The sequence below is a fragment of the Archocentrus centrarchus genome, chromosome 21 (genome assembly GCF_007364275.1).
Source record: "Archocentrus centrarchus isolate MPI-CPG fArcCen1 chromosome 21, fArcCen1, whole genome shotgun sequence".
Lineage (NCBI taxonomy): Eukaryota > Metazoa > Chordata > Actinopteri > Cichliformes > Cichlidae > Archocentrus > Archocentrus centrarchus.
In genome coordinates this window covers 20,247,745-20,269,816 of record NC_044366.1, presented here as the reverse complement: position 1 = coordinate 20,269,816, position 22,072 = coordinate 20,247,745, and the positions used below count along the sequence as shown (strand labels likewise).

Below are 22,072 nucleotides of genomic sequence, written 5' to 3'. Positions count from 1 at the left end.
CAGCTTCACGGATGAAGACTGACAGCTTCATCAGTTGGTAGTAGGGTTTAATCCCGGGATCCGGGATTCCCGGGAAATGCGATCAGAACCATTTCCCGTTTCCCGGGAAACGTTAGACGGGAAACCGGGAAAAAGTCGCGCGCGTCGATTGACTTTCAGAAAGAAAAGAAAGCTTCAGAATGTTAAATTTAAGGAAATATTGAGAGAAGGGTTCGTTTAATGCGAAAAGCATTACTCTTCATTTCAGGCAGGTTCAGCCTCCGTTTAAGGCTTCAGCCTTCATCTCAAGCGTTTAATAGAGGTATTACACAGTTGTACTTTTTCCTCTTTAATTTGTTGAAATCGTAGGCAATGTGTTTAGCCTAAGGTATTTTGTATTATAAATTTTATATTATTATATATTGTTATATTGCATTATATAGCCTATAAAATATGCCTGCCCTGAACAATAAGAAATATCTGTTTAACTTCGAGTGTTTCTTTTCCTCGTTTGCAGCCGCTTACTAACAATCATGAATTAGGATACGGGCCTAATGGGTGAAGAAATGATCATGAAATAGATTGCTTTAACTATTTCGCTTTTAAAATGGAGTTGAGTAAATGTATATTTTTTAGGCTATAAGGATTTGCCAGTTTTTCAAAGACGATTCACAGCGAACCTACCTACTTTAACCCTCAGACACGGTGTTGTAAATTTGTTGTTGCCAGAATGGCAATGACCAAGTCGTGGTGCATTACTCAAGGCCCTGTGTTATGCCATATTATAGTGTAGTACGGTAGTTAACTTTTCAATGACTATTACAGCGTTCCACTGGTGGAGATATAGCGCAACAGATGTCGCCACGACAGCGTGGCTGAGCCTTTATCAGTGCTGTGGAGATGAACCGTATTGTTTTGCACCAGCAGTTGTAAAATAGCTTGTTATAATTCCATGTACAATGGAGGAATATTCGAATTATATTTGTTAAGGGTGTTGAGGAACGATACAACACCGCATAGCTCGAGCACTCGAATGTCGAGATGTAGGTTTTATTGCATTAATCAAGCCGACGTTGCCCCCTACTGGGCATAACAGGACATAGCTGGAAAGCTACCTCTACAATATCAGAATAGGTTAAGGCCGACACAGGCTACAGAAGGCCTAATTAAAATAAAAAATAAATAAACTTTTTCCCGGGATTCCCGGGAATGGCTCGTCATTTCCCGGGATTTGATTCATGTCATTTTCGGGAAAAATATTAAACCCTAGTTGGTAGCTTCATCAGTCAGTATCAGTTGTGTTGCTGCTCTCATCCACAAGGGAATATGCAGGGAAGTCTTTTCCCTTTTCCATCTGCTGTTTTGTAGATTGTGCACATGATGTTGCCACCAATCAGCAATAGTATTTTTGATTATGCATGTGGTATTTAAAAATATTTGTATAAAATGGTATTTTAAAAATGCTGGATTTTTGTCTGGACACATAATGCCGCACACATTAACCATGCATTGCTTCAGAAACACTCTCTTGGTAAATGGCCCGGGCTGATTTTGCAATTTCTTCTGCCACAATAAAACTGGCTTTAACAGCAGCCTCTCTTTGAGATTTTGCTTTTGTGAACACAGTCTGTCGTGACACCAGATTGCTTTTCATCTCTTCTGCCTTCTGAAGATTCTGCTCTTTGTCCAAATCCTTCTGCTTGTCCTGGTGTTTTGGTTCATTGTGTCATTTTATGTTATATTCTTTAATTATGGCCACATCAGCTGTCCACACAAGACAAAAAGGTTTACCCTTTCATGTTTATGTTAGTGATCAGATACTGTGCCTCCTGTTTTTTTTTTTTAAATAAAAAGGGGCTAGCTTAAATTTGACTGGAAGTGACTGGATGATCATGAGACTGATGCGTATGTCAATCAAGAGGTGCGAGAGGTGGCTGGCACTTGTAGCCTTTGACGTGCCAATTTGCCAGTGCAATCAGCCCAATAAATAACTACACATAACAAATGAGTTCTGACTAAGATAATATGTAATGCAGTTTCAAAATAATCTTGTTTTATCATCAGAACAGGTCGTGGATTAATTGCTCATGCTCTTCCCAGCTGTGAACGGCCAATGTAACAGCCCTGCCAATATACTCTAATTTGTAGTATCAGTGGTGTGCATGCTATATACCAACAGGCCAGTTCTGATAAACTCAAGGCAATGGTATGCAGTCTGTGAGATAATATCTTGAGTTTCACATTGATGCTCTATCCTAAAGGCCTAAAATGATGGAGCACTGCTGAGATTGCCATCCTTCTGGTAGTTCTTGTTTAGCCTTCTAAACTATGGCCTCTCTTGTTCAGTTGGACTAGTGATCAGTACTGGGCAAAAGTCCTTACGGTCACAAACTTCTTCCATTTCACTCCCCTGCACACAAAGTAAACTCTAAACTTTAGAAGCAGTTTTATGCCCATTACTATGATGTCTACACTTGTGTAAAAGAGAGCTTTTTTTAAAAGAACTTTCACCCCTTTTCCACCAATGCAGTGCCGGTTCCAAATCTAGCACCAGTTCCATACTGGGGAAAAAAAAGGCTGAAACTGGTCATACTGTGTTGCCACACCTGTGCCAGTTTTTTTGTTTTTTTGCCCTGGGACCAAAGTTGTAACCACAGCGACTATAACAGCCTGTAGTTTTATTTGCTATGCTTTTCTTTGTATGAAAAAACTGTATAATTTATGTTTAGTTCTCAAACTTGTTAAAATATCAGCTGCTAATAAAACACACATCAAGGCAGAGCTAGGACCCCACCAGCAGAGTCACCACACTCATAGAAATTAGATGATTGAAATGAATTGTGTAAGTGTAGATTAGGGCAAAATGTCCACGTTATCAATTTAAAATTAAATATACAAACAACACACCCACGCACGCACACGCACACACACACACACACACACACACACACACACACCACACACACACCACACCACACACACACCCACACAAAAAATAGATATTATATTTGATACAGATTTTAGCACCCAAGAACTTATCCAAAATCTCAACTCTCGCAAACTTAATCCAAGAGACAACAAAAATAATGCTTTCTGTGTCAAACAGAAAGTAGGGGTGGCCATGGGCAATAACGCAAACTGCTGAGCCGTTTCCCTGGAGTATAACACTGCACAAGTGCTGTGTGTGTCTGCTTGCATGCTTATATGAGTGTGTATGGAAGCGTGCGTGTGAGGGTAAGATACTGGAGTTTTGTAACTGGCCCCAGGCACATCACAGTGACAGCCACAGAAGACACAGAGGTGAGTTTGTGTATGTGTGGGTTGAGATTCTCTTCCTGAACCTTGAGAAGCTTGTTCACTGAGTGCTCAATACGCACAGGAAAGAAGATTCAGATCACAGGGCTCAGTGGCACTTCAGAGGAGAAGGATAAAAGTCTTTACTGACTCCTCTGCTCTGTTTTTCTGCTTTATCTAGACTCACATCACTTCAGCATCCATCAAACATCATGGAGCTCTGGTTGACCCATAAGCTCTCCTCCCCTCTGCGGAGCTAGTGTTGCTGTCTCTTGGGGGTGTGGCTTAAGAATTCTCACTTCTTTTTTTTTGCCTTCCCTTAGGCCAAGCTCTGCTGCTTCCCTCTCAGCTCATCGGCCCTCCTAATAAGCATGAGCCCTCTGTGAATATGAAATAAATTCAATTCTTATTTCTATCAAACTCACATGAAAAAAAAAGAGAAAATGCTTCATCCTCTTCTGTCTTTTATTCTAAAAGCTTCAGTTTTTTTCTCCACTGCTAAGAATAGATTGCATCCATATACACATAGATAGATCTGCCTAGCTTCCCTTAAAAAGTGTCTAAGGTTTCTAGTCAAATTTCCTTTTCCTGTTATTTTATTTTTTCAGTTTTTAACCACAGACTCCTGCATTTTACTGAACAGAACTCCACTACCAAAACAGCCCCAACTCCCTCTCCCTACTTTTTCACCTGTCCATCTTTATGATGGAGGTGCAGTCTGGCGAGTGAGCTCTCGCTCTCCTTCTCATCGTAAAGGTGAGCTCCATCCATCAAAATTCATTTGTCACGACTGTTTACCCGAGTTTGAAGTTTGCTGCAACCTCTGTACGCTGCTGAATCATCAACTATAAACCCCTGCCGCAACCCATTACTAACTCCCCCCAATTCCACCAATTAGAGTGATAAAGCACATCTTAAAATTGTGTGTCTATGACCAAACGTAGGACAAAGAAGGCATAAGGACAGTCTGCGCATGACACACATGCTTTCTGAACACTACTGCTGTGTTTCACGAAAGTTCTCCTCCAATAACCATGGCCATTATCTTGTGTAAACCCTATAAACATCCTTTATAGGGCATTAGGGCCTTTTGTTGGAAAAACAAACCTTCCATACAGAGATATTCCCCAGAGACTGCCGCAGGCTCGAGGCCATTGTTTTGGGGTGATTTAACAGGGGCTGCAGAGCGGCCAGAATAAGGTAGCATCGGCTGCTTGAGCAGAGATACTACTTTGTGGCCATTATGTTTTATTATGCCGGTAGCAGTTGGCTGGCTCCATGCACTGTTCTAGTCCTCAGAGGCATGGTAGCACTGAGAGACGAGGGAATGCATAATATGACCCAGATGCTGTGGCTATGTGGGGAAAAAAAACCATGAGAAGAGATTCGGGAACAAGGTTTTAAGGGTTTAACTGTATATTTGTATCAATCAGCAGCAAGCCTGACATCACTCCACTGGCCAGCCCTGCTTAACCCAGCTGAAGAGGTCTGCCCCAGCAGAACACATTAATTTAGCCTAGGGAGCCACTTAGAGGGCCCTGGAGAGCTAGATGCCATTCTCTGCCTCTTTTCTTTCTCCACACTTTCATTTCATGGCTGTTAGCTCAGGCTCCTTCACTCTGGACTCTTCTGCTCTCCATTATCCTACTATAGTGTTACCCCCACCCCTACCCCCACTAAGCCAAGGAAATGGGAAGGACCATAATGCTGCATTACCAATCCTTAGCAATCCACTCAAACAGAAAATACATCCCATTCCCTCTTACTCACAGCTAACAATAGAAGCTCTGCAGCTATCTTTTATAGGCAAGTCTTATAAGAACAGAGGGGGGAGACAGAGAAACGCAGCAGATATTACATATGGCCTAAGTGAAGATAAAACAGACATTATCAAAAACTCATCTTTCTTAGTGGAACTGAAAACTAAGGACAGAACAGCTGCACCACTGGCTGTCATGAACAGATTATTACTCACTGAGTGTCTGGACTGTGATCTGGACATTGCGGGACCTCTTGCTGCGGTCGATGAAGTCTCCCGTGGGCGTCCTCTCCCGCTCTGTTACGCGGCAGATGTATTTCCCAGCATCGTCAGGTTGCAAGTGCTGCAGCTTGAGCAGGTGCACGTTGTCACTCTCTTTGCGCACGGTCATTTGACCGGCGGCCTCCCGGGCAACATAATCAGGGCCCAGGATAGGCACGGCACTGGGGCCCACCACGGCCACCGGTGAGCTGCTGAAGACCCACGACACCGAGAAGAAACGCTCGGGGACATTCTGCGCCTCAATGGTGCAGCGAAGCTCCAGCGGCTCACCGGCCGTGAAGGACCGTCGCTCCGTGCTCACCTGGATGCTGAAGTCCCGGTCTGAACAAAAGGAAACCAGATGAAACAGCAAGATTAAAGACTAGTAAATGCATAGAGATTTAAAATAAAGGAGCACAAAACTGAAATGCATAATGCTGCTTCATTTTCTTAATATCCATTTTCTTGGTAAGCTGAACCTGCATTCCTCAAGAGAATGCAGTTAAGAAGACTGAGGACTGGATGGCAGAGGTAAGGTCTGAAGCATCCAGGAATACGATGGGGCAATAAAATAGCATCAGTTAGTGCAGAGTGAAAGAGAATATAAATTAGAGAAGGCTGAGGTCACTCAGTGGACCACCACGGTTTCTCAGACAGCTCTGCTCTCTCCTCTCCATTTTTTCAAACACACACACGCACACGCACACACACACGCCTAATTAAATGAAACAGTCGCACACTCCTTTTCCTGCGCATTCCAGAACAGAGCAGAACAAACACTGGTAGCGCCCCTACTTGGCCAAATCATGTTTGTTTTTTGTGCGTGTGCCGTTGCACTTGTGTCCATTTTCTATATTAATTTTCAGATGAGTTCTGTATGTATGAGAGACAGCTGCTAAACATCTCAGTGAGGCGGCAGCAGCCCCCATCAGTAATTACAAAGACTTAAAACAGGATTTCTGACAAACACACTCGTATGGAAAAGGTCAAAGGCTGCCCCTGGTATAGAACCAGTTACAGAAAGATGATGATGATTATGAGGAGAGGTAAGACTATGTTGTTTACACACACGAAACATGAATGTCAATAAATTTGCCTTTTGCCATGTTTTGCAGGCACATATATTATTAAATATTTATTTAAAAAAAACACCACCACAGAATTCTCAGCATGATGTTGCATCATTAGGATTATTTTAAATTTGATATAGTATAGATTTGTTAGACCATGGCCTCATAGATCCAACACATGCTCATGTTGAGATGTAATTAAAAAAAAAAAAGTGCTAAGCAAAAGCAGCAAAAGTGAGGAAGATGGGGGTGGGGGCAGCGATGAGCCATGTTTGCAGAACAATGAGAGGACGGAACAAGGGAAGAGGAGTGAAAAGACAAAGAAAGAGAGATATAGTGGGAAAAGAGAGAGAGAGAGAGAGCGTGAAAGGTACATTAGGATTCTGTCTGTTGCTCATCTCCCTGATGCCAGCAGTGGGTGATTAGCTAGTGATGGGGCTGTCTTGAGATCCACTCCATCTTTTATAATAGGAGTCTAATGGAGAAGCTGCTCCCTCTCTTTTCTAAATTTCCCTGGCTCTCCATCAAATATGCACTTGGACAGGTGGAACATCAAATTCACCAGTTTAGCCTCAAGGCATGCAAGTGGCTCCTTCAACGTGTAGTAAGCGTGTGAAAAGAAAACCAAAATGAATTTACACATATACTGAAGTTTGAGCAGTTACATCCACAGCTCCACAATGCAGCACAACTGCTTCATTCTCTTTGTCATGCAACAATTCCTCCATCCATTATAGATTATAGGGAAGACAGAGAGTGACAAAGGGTGTTTAGAGATGAGCTCTGTGTGCCTTTTGTCTCCTCCCTGAAGTAGCAAAAACTCATCTGACAAACCTGCTTTACATATGAGTTCTCACTCTCTTTCTCATCCACGCAGCACTATCTGGGGCACCATCAAGTCACATTGGTCCAGAACGGATCTGATGCTTAATGGAGAAAGGCAAAATGATTCCACTTTGAAGTGATTTACTGGCATGAGATACTCGCCACTGCATGCTTTCTTGGTAATTGAGCTAATGTCAAAGGAGTTTATTACCAATTTCTTTGTGCCTTTCTTGGAAGCATACAAAGGGATTTATGTATGTGGAACACAGGACAGCGGATGTTATGGGGCTGAGTCGGGTGAGAAGCTATAAGTGCACGTGAGGAGACATAAAGCGGCCTTTCTGGTGCTTCTGGTCTAGAGGTTGGTTGCCTATTAAATAATTATATGAGCCCACTCAACACATTATTTGTTTCTCCCACGCACTTGCATATCACGCAAACCTTGTTACTGCTACCCCCGCTCTTCCTCCTTGAGATGGAAATTCCCTTACTTCTTTCTGTAAGTCTCTTCCTTTACATTTGGTAATGGCATTAAAAAACAAAACAAAAAAGCATTCTGTGTCTCTTAACAATCCACTAACACAACACTGGACAGACTGCTGGCAGGAAGTAGCTGGAAAAAAAAAAAACAGCCTGCCATGGGCCACATGTTGCTGGGGAAGCTGCTTATGTGGAAGCCATAGGTCTCCCGTGTCAAACACCCATGCTAGTTGGAGCTGGTTACATTTTTCTTGGATGTGCTTGTAATGTTGCCCGTCAAACAGACACAAATACAAAAGTAGGGAATCTGTGGAGGTTTAGTTAAGCCCTTTTTAGAAAGCTAATGAGCTTAGCTGGAGATACTGATCAGCAATCAGTGGAACCCGGCCCACATGCATGAGTGTGTGCCAGTCAAAAGGACAGAGGGGACCTGCACCAACCAACGTCTTTACCCTCCCTACCACCCCTTCTCTTCTTTCCCACAGAATACTCTCCCTCCAGCCACGCGCTGGGGTGCCAGAAAGGGGCAAAGGGTTTCACATCAGTTACAAAGGTTGGTGGTTCAAACCAGAGTTCCTTATATCCATATTTCTAACTATCTTATAGCAGGACATAAAAAAAGATGGTGAGCACCTTGAATGGCAGCTTCATCCACCCACAAATGGCTCAGTGACAGAGCTGAATGAATGCTGAATGACAGTTTAATTGTAAAGCACTGTATATGCAAAGGTAGGTGTGTGTGTATGTGTGTGTGTGTGGGGGGTGCAGTTCATTTACAATTCACTCACCAGTGGGCTGAATACGGAGCTGAGTCTTGTCGCTCTGCTTGCGGGTCATGGCAAACCAGCTTCCATCTGGGTCCTGAATCCACTCAGCAGCCTGGCAGTACAGCAGTCCCTGGTCGACTGGCTGCAGCTTGTGAATGGTCAGCCTGTAGGATGTGGCGCTGGTTTTATCCAGCCTGAGGTCCCCCGCTGCCATCCTCTGCCGATATGGCCCCCCAGAGCGCAAAACAAAGTCTCTTGACAATGTGACCAACTCCTGGGGTGCGGCGACTGGGTCCTCTGGGGATCGCAGGTACCAGCCAACTGACAGGTGAGTGTGCTGCACTGTGGTCCGAGACACCTCACAGGTAAGTTGTAACGTATCGCCTTCCACTTTGGACAGAGTCTGGGCCGGAGCTGTTACCGTCAAGGAGTCAGCTATAACTGCAAAAATAAACCGTAGAAGAACAGAGAGGATTATTACTTAGAGTCAGTGTACTAAATTTTAGAAAAGCATCTGCTTCCTTAAAAGACATATGAACCCTATACCTCTCTTAAAAGAAAAAAAAAAAAAAGACCTTAAACAATGCAATGCTTTTTAATAAGGAAAAGCAGCAACACTGAAATAGTCATTTGCTTTATTCAGCTATTATAGATGTGAAAATAAAAGGGCACTTCACTGTTAGCTATTAATCTGATGTGGTGTGAGGAAAGGTGTAAATGCAGCCCTGCTTTTTATTTTTTCCTCTGAGGTGACTGCCCTCCATTTCCTTTTCCATATATGACTTTCACATGTCACTGTGTGGTGATGGTGTTTTCTCCATCTCACACAGCCAGATTCCTCCAGAGACCCCTCTGGCACTTCTTTCAGACTGATTTTATCCCATATGGCTGGCTACAGAAAACATAATACAATGTCTTACAGCAACACTGCATCTCACTCAACTTTTGGAACATTTGGATCACACACACTAAATATACAAAACAGCGAGATAAATTTACTGTAATAAATTCAGCACAGCCCCTTGTATCTACAATACAACTGAGAATAAAAGGATGTCATCCAAGCCAGATGGTTGAGAACAGTGGAGATCAGAGAGGGAGGTACAGTGAAGTGCAAGGAAACCGAAGATGCATCAAGATGTGATGATTTCAGAAAGCAAGATGGAGTGACTCTACACACTGACAGAAATAAACATGTATAGCTTTAAAAAGGAACCTGAAATAGCTAAAGAGGTATTTTTAGCTGGATACCAGAGCAATACTTTATGTATGTGTGTGAGGACTGAAACAGAGAGGCAGCACTGGATCTAAGCTTCCAAAACTGAATGCATTATAGACAAGCAAAAACACCAAAAGGCAATAAGGTCAACGGGGTGGGTGGGTGTTGTGGGGATCAGGCTAGAAAAAAAGGTTACTGGCCAAAATTTAATTAGGCAAACAATTTGCACAGAGACTTTTATGCATTGCCATGCAGGGACTGTGACCACTTCTTAAAAGCCAGAAAATTGAAGTGCATTGTGTTTGGCTATTGGCACTCCTAAGGGAATGTCACTGTGAAGATTACAATTCAGCAAGTTTGAGGCTGCCTCTCCTAAGTAACTTGCTGTGTCTCACCAGGAAAAAGAAAAATAAAGCTTTATTCTTGCATTATTTTGAATGTAGAAGTAGAGGCCACTATCGGTGTCTGTCATTTGTTTTTAAGCCTATGGTAAAAACAAAGAGACATCAGAGGGACATAAGTGCATAAAACATGTATAGGATGTTGAGAGAGACTTGATATCTGGTTATGTGACATTTAACAAGGCACTCAAAGAGAAAGAAAACAATAAAACAAAAATGGCACAAAACTAAGGTGAGTAATCAGGTGGGCCACAAACTCAGTGGTACGCTGATAAGATGCTGCCTCCTGAAATGGAATAAGTAAAGCTATATAAAAACTCCAGACGAGAATAAACAGGTTCTGCATTAGTTTGTGGCGTTCTTACAAAATACTGACAAGGTCTGACTCAAGGCAATTTGGAAGTGCACTAGAGGTCATATCGAGTGCTTGAAAAACCGTCTTGCAGCAAGGGATGCAAATGGGAGCCGTGGGCAGCAATAAAGCTATCCTGCTGATCTATTTGTTTGTTTGTTGCATGATAAAATGACTGGCATGGGAATCTTACTGAGCCAGTAATAGTGTTTATATTCAAATACTTTATTTGTAACAGATTTGGAAACAGAGCAATTAGCGGTAATGGTGGTAACTGCCAGGAAATAATTGTTAAATATTATGTTGAACTTCAGCACAATTACTGCGATATGATCTTATGAGACTCTAAAAATTGTGTTGTTTAAATGAATGATTCTCAAAGATTAATTTAGTAGGTGACTTTAAAATTTAGAGCTAGGAGCATTTTTTTTCCCCCCATAATTATGTTCCAAAATTTGAACATGGGTCTACAGTTGCCATGTAACAAAGATAAATATCTTTATGCAGCAATGCTGTAGGGATTTTAACTATATTGCCCTTTGAGTCCAGTGCGAGTTACTCTCCTAATAATAGCCTAATATCTCTTGCGCTCTGTGGTGTTTGCATTACACAGAAAGTCCAAAAGTCCAGTTCTGCACTTCAAAATCTAGCTGTTCCAAAGTCAACTCACTCTGACACTCCTGTCAACAATGAGTGAACAGCAACCTCACATACAACACACCTACGCTACAACCTGGCATTGCCATAGCAACCTCCCACATGGTGCTGAGGGCCTGTGAGAACAGTCATTAGTTACTATAACAACCGCACCCACCGACACAATTCTGAAACTCACTCGCATTCCCTCTGAAGACACACCAATGGACTGTGAAGCAGCTAGCTGCTTCCTCCTGTCGGTTGGCCCATTTCTTATGGACATATTTGATATTTTTGACCTCATCTCAAGGCCTCTGAGCCAATCAGAGTCCTATGCCGGATATGTCGGGAGGACAGAACCAATCAGATAACACCAGCCAATCTCAGCCTTTCCAGCAGTCGGGCGGAAGTTGTAAACACACCAAGATCATCCAATAGTACCACTGACCTCAATCTGCAAAGGATTAGGAACAGCATGAGACGGCATTCTCTGGTACACACCACACACACACACACGCATGCACGCACACCACACGTGTTTGTCATTTCTGCAACTTATTTTACCTGTTCTGCTTAATTGCAAATATACAAGAGCCTTCAAAGACAATCTGAGGATTCTTTATTCTCTATTTTTCTTAAAGTAAACCATTCTCAGAAACAGAATTTAGAAGTAGAGCCAAAGCCCAGTCATGCTTGGGCAAATAACTTGTTTTATTGAAGAAAAATATTGACTTCTTTTCACTTCTGAAGTTAAAGCCCTCAGTTGCTGTGTAAGCTGTTATAAAAACATCCATACGCACACTTTTGAACCAGCTAAAGTGTTTTCATCACAATGAGCACAGGGACTGCAGTTTAAGTGTTTGGTTCTGTGATATTGTCTTCATTTTATTAAATTGTTTTTCCATGTTTTGAGTGCTGTAACATAGTAGTATCCCAACCTTTGGGATAAATAAAGTATTTATCATATATCTAAAAAAAAATAAAATAAAATACTTACACATAAATACATACAAATACACTACTGTATCTCCAAAAATTTGTTTTTTTCTGCATAATTTATTTCAGAAAGGCAAACTTTCATATATTCTATATACATTACATATAAGTGAAATAATTTCAGCTTTTCCCCCTTATTTTTGATAAGGCAGCTGAAAATCAGAAATCCAGTATTTCAAATTATCAGAATATTTCCTAAGATCAATCAAAAATTAATTTACATAATAAAAATGTCCAAGTTCTGAAAGAAAGTTTATTTATTAGGGCTGTGCCATATCATACCATCCACGACCATGCCAGCATAAATTTTTATGTAATCTTGGGTGCCCAGGTGGCTCAATGGTGGAGCAGGCAACCACATGCATATACCGCATTGCGGTGCAGGTGGCGCAGGTTTGAGCCCCAGCCTGTCGCCGATTTGCCTGCGTGTCTTCCCCCGCATCCTTCCCCCTCATTTCCTGTCTATCTCCACTTAATAGAAAAATCTAAAAAATAATCCAAAAAACTTTCATCTCGTGATATCAAACTTTCCTAGCACGCACAGCAACGACTCAAGCCCGGACATGTCTGAGAACGAGAGCCACAAGGATTTAGCACCTGCTGACTTCAACAACCTCCAGCAAATCATAATACTCTGCAAAATATGCAAGAAAACTGTTCTTGCTGAAGGTGGAAACAACAAACTTGAGGCAAAAAAAAAAAAAAAAACACTGTTGAGTACAAGCAGGCTATGAGGGCGCTTCAGAAAAAGATACTAGCAGCGGGTGATGTGCGATCCAAAAGTAAACAAATGACTCAACTGAGTATTTCTGGAGCACTCTATAGCTGACAGGAAGAGCAAACGGTAGATGGAAAAAGAGGGCTTCAGGCAACTAGTTAAAAAGTCTGACCCAAGATACAACGTCCCTGGTAAAAAAAAAAAAAAATACTTCTCAGTTTTGTTATGTGATATATTGTGCAGGCTCCTGAAGACTAACGCTGCTGCTGGCGGCACCTTCGTATTAGGTAGTGTGTCATTCTAAGTAGGTCGTTAGAAAAGAACGCTGACTGATGCTCATCATTTTGTTTGCATTATAAAATGCTGCCGCCAGCACCAATAAAACCCTGTTCAGTACTTTTTTTTTAATATATCATCATAAATATCACTATCACAAATAAATAATATCGTGATATAATTTTGAGGCTACATCGCCCACTCCCATCATTTATACACTCAGTACTTGGTAGGGGATGTTTTACCACAAATTACTGCATCAAAGCCGCAGCCTTCGTCTGTATTTTTTTGTGTTAGGTGTTTCTCATCGTCCTTTTGGCAATGCGCCACAGAGTCACATGGGCTTCAGGTCAGGCAAGCGGGTTGGCCAACACGGTCAACAAAAAATTTGGTAGTAGTTCTGGCACTGTGGGGAGGTGCTATGCCCTGCTGGAAAAGGAAATTGCCATCGCCATAAAGTTTGAAGCATGAAGTGCTCTAAAAATCTCCTGGCAGACAGCTGGATTGACTTTGGACTTGATAAAATACAGCGGACCAACCACCACTGACACCTGCAGATGACATGGCACCCCAAATCATCACAGACTGTCGAAACCTCATACTGAACTTCAAACAGCTTGGATACCATTCCTCTCCACTCTTCTTCCAGACTCTAGGACCTTGATTTCTAAAAGAAATGCAAAATTTACTTTCATCTAAAAAGAAAGAGAGAGAGAGGAAAAAAAGAGGACTTTTGACCACTGAGCTGAGGAAAGATGTTTCCAATGTTATCACTGATTCAGGAGTGGCTTGATATTAAGAAAGTGACTCGAGCTGTTCCTCAAATGGGATTCAAAACAAACACAAAAACATGCAGCCACTGAAATTTGAATTTTAAATATAAATATTATAAATACGCAAATATCATTTCCGATATGAATAAACTCTTTAAAATTTCTCTGGATGGAAGGCTGACATTGATGAGACACTTCATTTTTAACATCAAAACATCAGGAGTCACTTTCAGCCAGTTCTTTGCTGCAAAAAAACAAAAAAAACAAAAAAAACTCTGCATGTGTTCCCTGCAAATCAGTCTTTATTATCATAGGATGAATAAATTTCAGTAGTTTATGAAGGATTTCAGATAATTTACCCCCCAATCTGTAAACATTTAGACTGGATTTCCATTTTTTTTTTACCAGTGAATCAGGTAATCTTACATTTTGGGATGAAGGTTTTCATGTGTGGATGGTGTGCATGTGTTAGTCTTCTTTCTTTGAGTGACAGAGAAGCTGTCAATCCTCAATAAATCTTTAAAACTACGCTCTTCCTGCTCTACCTCATCTGCAATTTTGCTTTCATCTCCCTCCATTCCAGATCTTTTCCTACTCTTTCAGCCCTCTGATGTGAGTGATGGTTGTCATGCCCCAAGCTAGCCTTTTAAGTCCAGTCACACAGAGACAGAAGTGGGGGTGACATGGGGACACAACACCATGGGGAAAGGGATTTCACAAAGATGATACATGGAGAAATAGATGATAATTTATGAAGGGTGATCCTTATATTTTGGGATGGATTTGGAAGTTAAGAAGCAGTAAAGAAAAAGAAGCAACAGCAAATCAAATAGCAGTGTTTGTGTTTACAGCGGGTTGTAAAAATCCAACCACTCAGCAAAATCAAAATCTTCAGTCCTCTTCAATCCTCAAAAAAAAAAAAAAAAAAAAAAAACAACAAAAAAAACATGTCTGTTTTCTTTTCAGCAAATAAAACAACCCCTGCATGCACACACAAAGACATCATTCTTAAATCATGGGTGCAATTATCTGAGAGCTTCAGCTATTCTACAAGGCATGTTAAAGAGTCCTAAAAGTTACAGAAACATGCCTGCATGATAAAATCTGGGTGGGGAGTTAAAAAGGCAGTACTTGTCCCACTCTCATCATCATCAGTGTTGTGCCCCTAATCCCAATGGCTCCAGTGGAGCTGGGAGATCAGACTGTAATGAACAGTTTCCATTCAGCATTACATTAGTGACATCAGGTGATAAGGCCTGGCTTACTATTGTTATTACCATTAATTTCCGAGGTGTTGGAAGAGACTGAATCAGCCCTTAAACCAGTGAAGTTCTTCTCCATCCTTTTGGGTTCCACTTGTCATGAGTAGCCCTCTCTAAACTATTTCCAAAAACTTGAAGTATGAATGCATCCTGTAACACAGTCCTGTATGAGTTTCCTTAAGGGCTCAGTCACACTTAAAAATAGGACAGCAACCTGCATTGAACTTTTGGTTGCAAGGCGATTGCACAGGTCGCCTGCTGGGAGGCAAACTGTCTCGGTCCGACTTGGGCTGATTCGGATTAACTGCAATCACTCTCGAGCAGATAATCACCGTCTAATTTATAAATGCAGACAGACTGCCAACATGCTGTAATCAGCCAGAGTCAGTCTGTGCCGACGACCATAACTGGTCTGCTCGATCAAGTAATCAAAACACACAAACGTGAGTTGCTAAAGTTTGTGACAGGCAGTTTACTGTAAATTGCACTTAATTTAACACCAAAAAGTATGTCTAATTTTGTGCTTGATGTTTGTGATAGTTGCTGCTAGGAGTCTGTGTTACTTGGAATTTGAGGGGGGAGAGAGGTTATAGTGAGTAATTGGCATTGGTTGGATGGCTCAAGGCTGAGAGTGCTGTCCTGTTCTTTTACTCTTTACTCCCTTCTCACTCAGGGTCGAGCCCCACATATTTCTGCTGTGCAGTAATACTGATATTTTACTGAAACACAGCAGAACTGAACTGAATTCAATGGATCATCGAAGGGAGGGAGGAGGAGGAGAACCCGACAAGACACATCTCACGTCTCTTTGTCTTTTACTTCGATAGACGCTATTACACAGGTCTTTAAAATGAATCTATTAAATGGACTGTGTTAGTGTATTAGTCTCTGAATGCTAAACTATGTTGGGGTTAGTTAATCTGTGTAATATTCCCAGTGTCACTTTCCTCTTCAGACACTTACTGCTATTTGACCAGCTGTGCCATTTACCTTCAATATTTAATATGAAATGTCAAAATACAACAGTAGTAAGTACTGTCATTTTTAAAGAAAGAATAAGTATTACTCTACAGTAGATTTCACATACATGAAGAAAAAGAAAAGAAAGAAAGAAAAAAACAGTTTGCACTGAAGTTTGTTGTTTTTTTTTTTTTACTGATTTCCTGCAGCGCAGCACATTTTTTGTTTGTTCTGTAACGCGTTTTATAGCATCATGATCCCCATAATCTTATTGTGTATGATACAGTGAATGACGGTCAGGTTAAGATTGATCTTTTCACTGTGGCTGCTTCTCTACGTTGGCCGATCACAGCAGCTGCACCCTCAGTTGCAAAGCCAAAAAAAACTGTGCATGCAACATTTCTTCAGAGATGCCCTCATAGCAAGGCTTTCTAACTGAGCTTTCATACTGTTTTATTTTGTTGGTACATTACTGTGCAGACATTTTTGAGCCACTGGTGATATGAACTAACTGCATCTTTGTTTTTTGTTTTTTTATAAAATGTATACATTTTACATTTGCCCCATCTGACAGTGGGTCGCCTCCAACCAGTGGATTCTGCGCAATCTGCTGGGGCAGTGTCCAACCTGGCACTGCACGTCTGATGTAGCCGGCAAGAAATTTGCAATTTATCACAGTTAATTGCAATATTATTGCAAACAGATTGCATGTAATTGCCAACTTGACCACATTCAATTGAAAACTGATAGCAGACCGACTTCATCTTATTGCCATTTTGATGCCCCAAAGCCAGTTTGGAGACAGCAACTGACTACAAGTGGCCTCAGATCTGGTCCCCATCTTCAAAGCAACATTTTCAAAGGCAGAGAGATCACAAGTTGATTGCAATAATTTTGGTCCATCGCCAACCACTATTTTCCCTAGCGTGACTGCAGCCAAGCTAAAACTGATTCAAACACAAAGCTAAACAAACAAACATCCAAAAAAAAAAACAACCAAAAAAACCCAAAAAAAACACCCAACCTAAAAAACAAAAACAAAAAAAGCAAAGTGTGGTCATACATACATTTGGCTCTATACTGTACATCAACCACTACAGTTTTTTTTTTTAGACACAGCTAAAGTGGTTACCACTTTCTAGTGGGTGAAAGCTTTAAGAGTGAGAGCGCGCGCGCGCGTGTGTGTGTGTTCCTGCAAAGCAAACGGCCATTTGGCAAAGCCAGTAGGGTAATTATTGTTAATTATGCTCTGAAACTAAGAGTACTGCTGAGAGGAAAACAAAGCAAGTGGGCGAGCCTCCGCTCTACTTCATACGAGTCCAGCCTCATTGCTGAACAGACGTCACTTACTGACCCGGGATGCCTGCAACACAAGCAGGCGTACTGGGTCAGGAAGTTGGAGAAAGAGAGATAAATACAGAAGCTGTGCCTACACCTGTCTTTCATATTCTTATTACCCAACATCCTGCCCATTGACATCCTCCACTCCTTTGTTCTTTTCTGTAGAGCTGCTGATGAGTCAGAATGAGGGATGAAGAGGTTCAACTAAGAAAATGGGAGAGAATAGATTGGAGGGTAAAGTGGGAGGAGAAGGAAAGATAGTGAAGATGAAGACAAAGAGGATAAGTGGTAAAAGAGCAAAGACAAAAAAGGGACAACGCTTGATGCATCCCACCACACGGATCAACATCAATGCTTACTTATTCCAGCAAAAGACGCAAAACCCCCGAAAAAAAAAACAAACAAAATAAAAACAAGATAAATGTATTATTATTATTCTGCTTGTAGCCTATATTTAAATAGTGTACTTGTCACTACCCTAAATTCAAGTACAGATGAACAAATCTGGCAAACGACGCACAGAGCTAGCACTCTCTCAGGAGACTACAGAATCAAGCAAGTTCATGAAACACTGTGCGCAGCCGGTAAAGCAAACTCTGATGAACTCAGGCCTACGCAGCATTCCCAAGAGCCTGCACTGATAGTAAGGACAGGATGCAGAGCAAAACGAGGAAGAAAGGGCAGAGTCAGGATCAGGACTTGAAGACTGGGAAAAGAGACACACAAGAGCCCTCTTTATCCGAGGGAGGTCGGGGGTGGGGGGTGGAGCGGGGGGGGGGTGGGGGGTTGACAGGAGTCGAAGGCTGTCATTTTGGGATCTGGGTCCTCAGCAGGGGGTATATCCATAATACAACATAAGCTTATGATCAGATGAGCCCTGTACCTAATTGAATCTTAGATATGAAACACAACTCCTTCTGCCCCTTCTATTTTCTGTGTTTTTGCATATTCATGTGTTATGCAATACAGGCCTAGGAAAAAAAATGTTTCTGTTTTATTTTCTTTTGAGTTTTTAAGGAGAATTGTGCAAATATTATTTTTGCATACTTAATCTATTCTATATTGCATTTGTATGTTGAACAGTACTTTTGATCAATGGTTTGTTAATAAAATGTTTTCCTGTCAATCTATGACCATTTTTTTCCCCCTGTTTTGTGGTTAGTGAGGTCTGTTTTTGGCTTTCGGGTCATGTGATGACTTAGTGACATCCATCAGCAAAGATTGTACAGAAAATTTAAGGGGGGGTTGCCGAGACTCTGCAGAACTATACTACTGCTGCAACACTGCTTCTGGATTCCTTAACAAAAATTTACTTTGCTAAAACCAACAACATTCCTCTAAAAGTGAATTTTAAACAACAAACCCAGTAACATTTAGTCCAAAAAGATCTGTTTTAAAGCTTTTCAGTACTCCTTCACACCATCTTTAAACACAAATTCAAGCAAACAGATTAATAAAAGTGGATTCCAGATGTAAGGGTTAGAAGCAGGGATTAGGGGTGTGCTCAAGCTCCAACTCCCCTGGCTTGAAGCTGAAGCCAAAGTGGAAGTGCAATGCCTAGCCGCTTGATGTTGACTCCAGTTGTCTCCCACTGAAAAAGTGTTACCTTTTCTCTAAATCTACTAAATCATTATTTAAAAAAAAGAAGTCATTTGGGTCATCTACTAAGTGTGCTGGTGGTCATTTTGGAAATTATTTCTACCTTAATAAGATTTAAAGACTTACAGAAAGGCTTTAGTGTCCTGTGACAGCTGTGACCGACCGGCTCATCTGCTGCTCTCACAGGCTCCTGAATTTTGGAGCTTCTCTTTAAATAAAAAAAATAAATAAATAAAATTTTTTTAAAAAGGGATTTTTCTCTAGGTGATAATATAGATAAGCAGTCACAGTAGCATGACTATAATAAAACCCTCAGTGCTGTCTGGATGTTAAAAGCATGTCAGCAATACCTATTACACAGTAAACTTCTTTACTGTCAGAATTCTTTCAAAAATCTTTAAATATTATGTTTTACTCTTACTAAAGCATAAAAAAAAAATCTGAACGCTTTTATCCATTTAAAATATTGTAAAAAAAAAAAAAAAAAATTCTGTAATACTTAGCCACTCACCACACTGAGTAGATGTTAGATTTTGGTGTACTTTGTTGAATAAGTATCCATCCATCCATCTTCTGCCACTTATCTGGGTCTAGGTCATAGGGGTAGCAGTCTAAGCAGAAACACTCAAACCTCCCTCTCCCTGGCCAACTCCTCCAGCTCTTCTGGGGGACACCTGGGTGTTCCAAAGCCAGCTGAGACGTAATCTCTCCAGTGTGTCTTGGATCTGCCCTGGGGCCTACTCCCGGTAGGACATGCCTGAAGAACCCCACCCAGGATGTGTCCTGGATGCCCAGACTACCTCAACCAGCTCTTTTGGATGCGGAGGAATAGCGACTCCACTCTGAATCTCTCTCGAATGACTGAGCTGAGACACCCTTCGGAGGAAACTCATTTCTGCTGCGTGTATCTCTGATCTCATTCTTTCAGTCACTACCCATAGCTCATGACCTTAGGTGAAGTTAGGAACGTAGATCGACCTGTAACTTGGCAGCTTTGCTTTCCCTTTTCGCTCCCGCTTCACCACCACAGTCTGTACAGAATCCTCACCACTGCAGATGCCGCACTGATCCATCTGTCAGTCTTCCACTCCCTCTCTTCCCTCACTCAAGATACTTAAAATCCCGAGATACTTAAAACTCCTCCACCTGAGGTAAAGCAACTTACTTCCAACCCTTAGTGGGTACTGCACCCTTTTCTGCCTGAGGACCATGGCCTCAGACATGGAGGTGCTCAGTCCCATCTGAACTGCTTCGCACTCAACTGCAAAATCGAAATTTTATCGAAATTCAGTTGATAAAAATTACAGACAGAATAGGTGACAAAGGACAGCTCTGGCAGAGTCCAACACCCACCACGAAGTGGTCCAACTTACTGGATAGTTCTCATTATTGGATGGATTGATAACTAGCCACAGCTCTCAGTTTGTAAATCAAATGGTTGATGCAGCTAAAGCCAGAAAATAATGACTAAATTTGTTATTTAAATAAAATGAATATTTTAGCCAATCTGTTTTTCAAATTGTTTACTGCTACATAATCAGTGTATCAGCATAATTTCTTAGCTCATAAGCATGCACAGAATTTCTTTGAATAATCAAACAACTGTTTTTTTTTTTAAAAAGGCATCAAACCTCTGCAAACTACAGTTCTGTCCTCTGCAGATGAATGCATTACATGTCCTGAGCTGAGTGCGCAGAATTAATGTAATTCATATATTATAATGAAAGCATTAACAATTGTTTATTGTTTATTATCAAGATCACAGCTGACAAATTGCAACCATGTACTGTAAACCACCTCATTTGGAAACACTGTTAAAGCAGACAACAAAATAGTCAATAATGTGATTTTCAAATCAGGCACTATGAGTTGAATATCTGACACTATCTTGACCGATCAAAGAGGCCTCCACACTGTGCTATTATATCACACCAAATCCAATCTTCTAAAAATGTGAAGAGAGATGAAATAGAAATCTGGGGGTGGGTGTGGTGGTGTGGGGCTGAGCTGAGAGGGGTAAGAGGATATGAGAGATCTTACAGATGCTGTTATGAGATTTTCAGCGAGAAGTCGGCGCTCTCCTGCCACTGGAACATCACTCTGGGTGGGTGTTTAAGTGCAGATGTGTGTCCTGTGCTGTAGCACAGAGGTCACAGTGACTGAAGGGGGAAAAAGGGCTCTTTGTTTAATAAAGGGGTCTCTCAAGCGTTCTTTTCTGTCTCTTTCTGTCATTCGTGTTCAGGCTCTGTCCCATTTTTCTCCACAATTTTCTCCCCACTCAAGCTTTTCCCCCATCTACGCACCGCCACCTTCCATCTACCCCCCCACCCCCCACCCCACACACACACACACACTTCCCACCACACTATCTGGTGAGTTCCTTTTTGTTAGACAAGTTGCTTGTCAGCACCTAATTATCACTTATTTTCTGGTTTTTTTGTTGTTGTTTTTTTGGGGTTTTTTTCCAGCCAACTTTCTTCTCCAGCTCATCTTTTTCATGCTCATCTTAGAAAACAGGAAGACATCTTGATCCCACTTTAATATGTGGTGTAAAAATGTGTTAATCAGTTGCATTTTTTTTATTATGTGTATCTTGAACTAGTTAATGAGTGGCATCCTCTCAGTATGACACTGTGTGGAAGAGTTGAAGAAGGAAAAACAGAGCTAAGCCCCCGCGGCTATTACAGCTCATTATACCTAAAGGTGGAGGAACAGGCACATCATAAGATGGGCAGTCTCTCTCTGACTCTGTCCCTCTCTTACAAACTCACCTAAATACACAGATAGTCAAGCCTGAGGGAACAGCTGCTCTCTGACACACACAGATGAGGATAAGTGACTGAGGTATTCCCCTCTGTGTGCCCAAACATTTCCTCCAGAGCGGTGACTCAGCGGTGATGGGTCACTGAATCACACACAGCACTAACGGACATAATGCTTATCAGCATAAAAATTTTGAACATGTAGGTTAATAGCAAAATGAATCTCCTGCCATCTGTGCTACAACAACAGGGGTTCTGATACCAATAATTTGTAATGCAAGCGTCCACGGTCTTGTGTGAGGTGCAGTCAGCCAGTGTTGTGATAACCCTCTCCCTGCACCT

At 41.5% G+C, this 22,072-nt stretch overlaps 1 protein-coding gene across 1 annotated transcript in view; it reads right to left on the bottom strand.

Annotated features, from left to right (window-relative positions):
- igsf3 (immunoglobulin superfamily, member 3) overlaps window positions 1-22,072 on the bottom strand; it is an 86,078-nt gene that overhangs the window by 30,368 nt on the left and 33,638 nt on the right. Inside the window, exons 4-5 of the mRNA XM_030758683.1 lie at window positions 8,457-8,876; window positions 5,249-5,635 (exon numbers count right to left, since the gene is read on the bottom strand). Coding sequence (XP_030614543.1) covers window positions 5,249-5,635; window positions 8,457-8,876 — 807 coding nt within the window. The remainder of the gene's footprint in view (window positions 1-5,248; window positions 5,636-8,456; window positions 8,877-22,072) is intronic.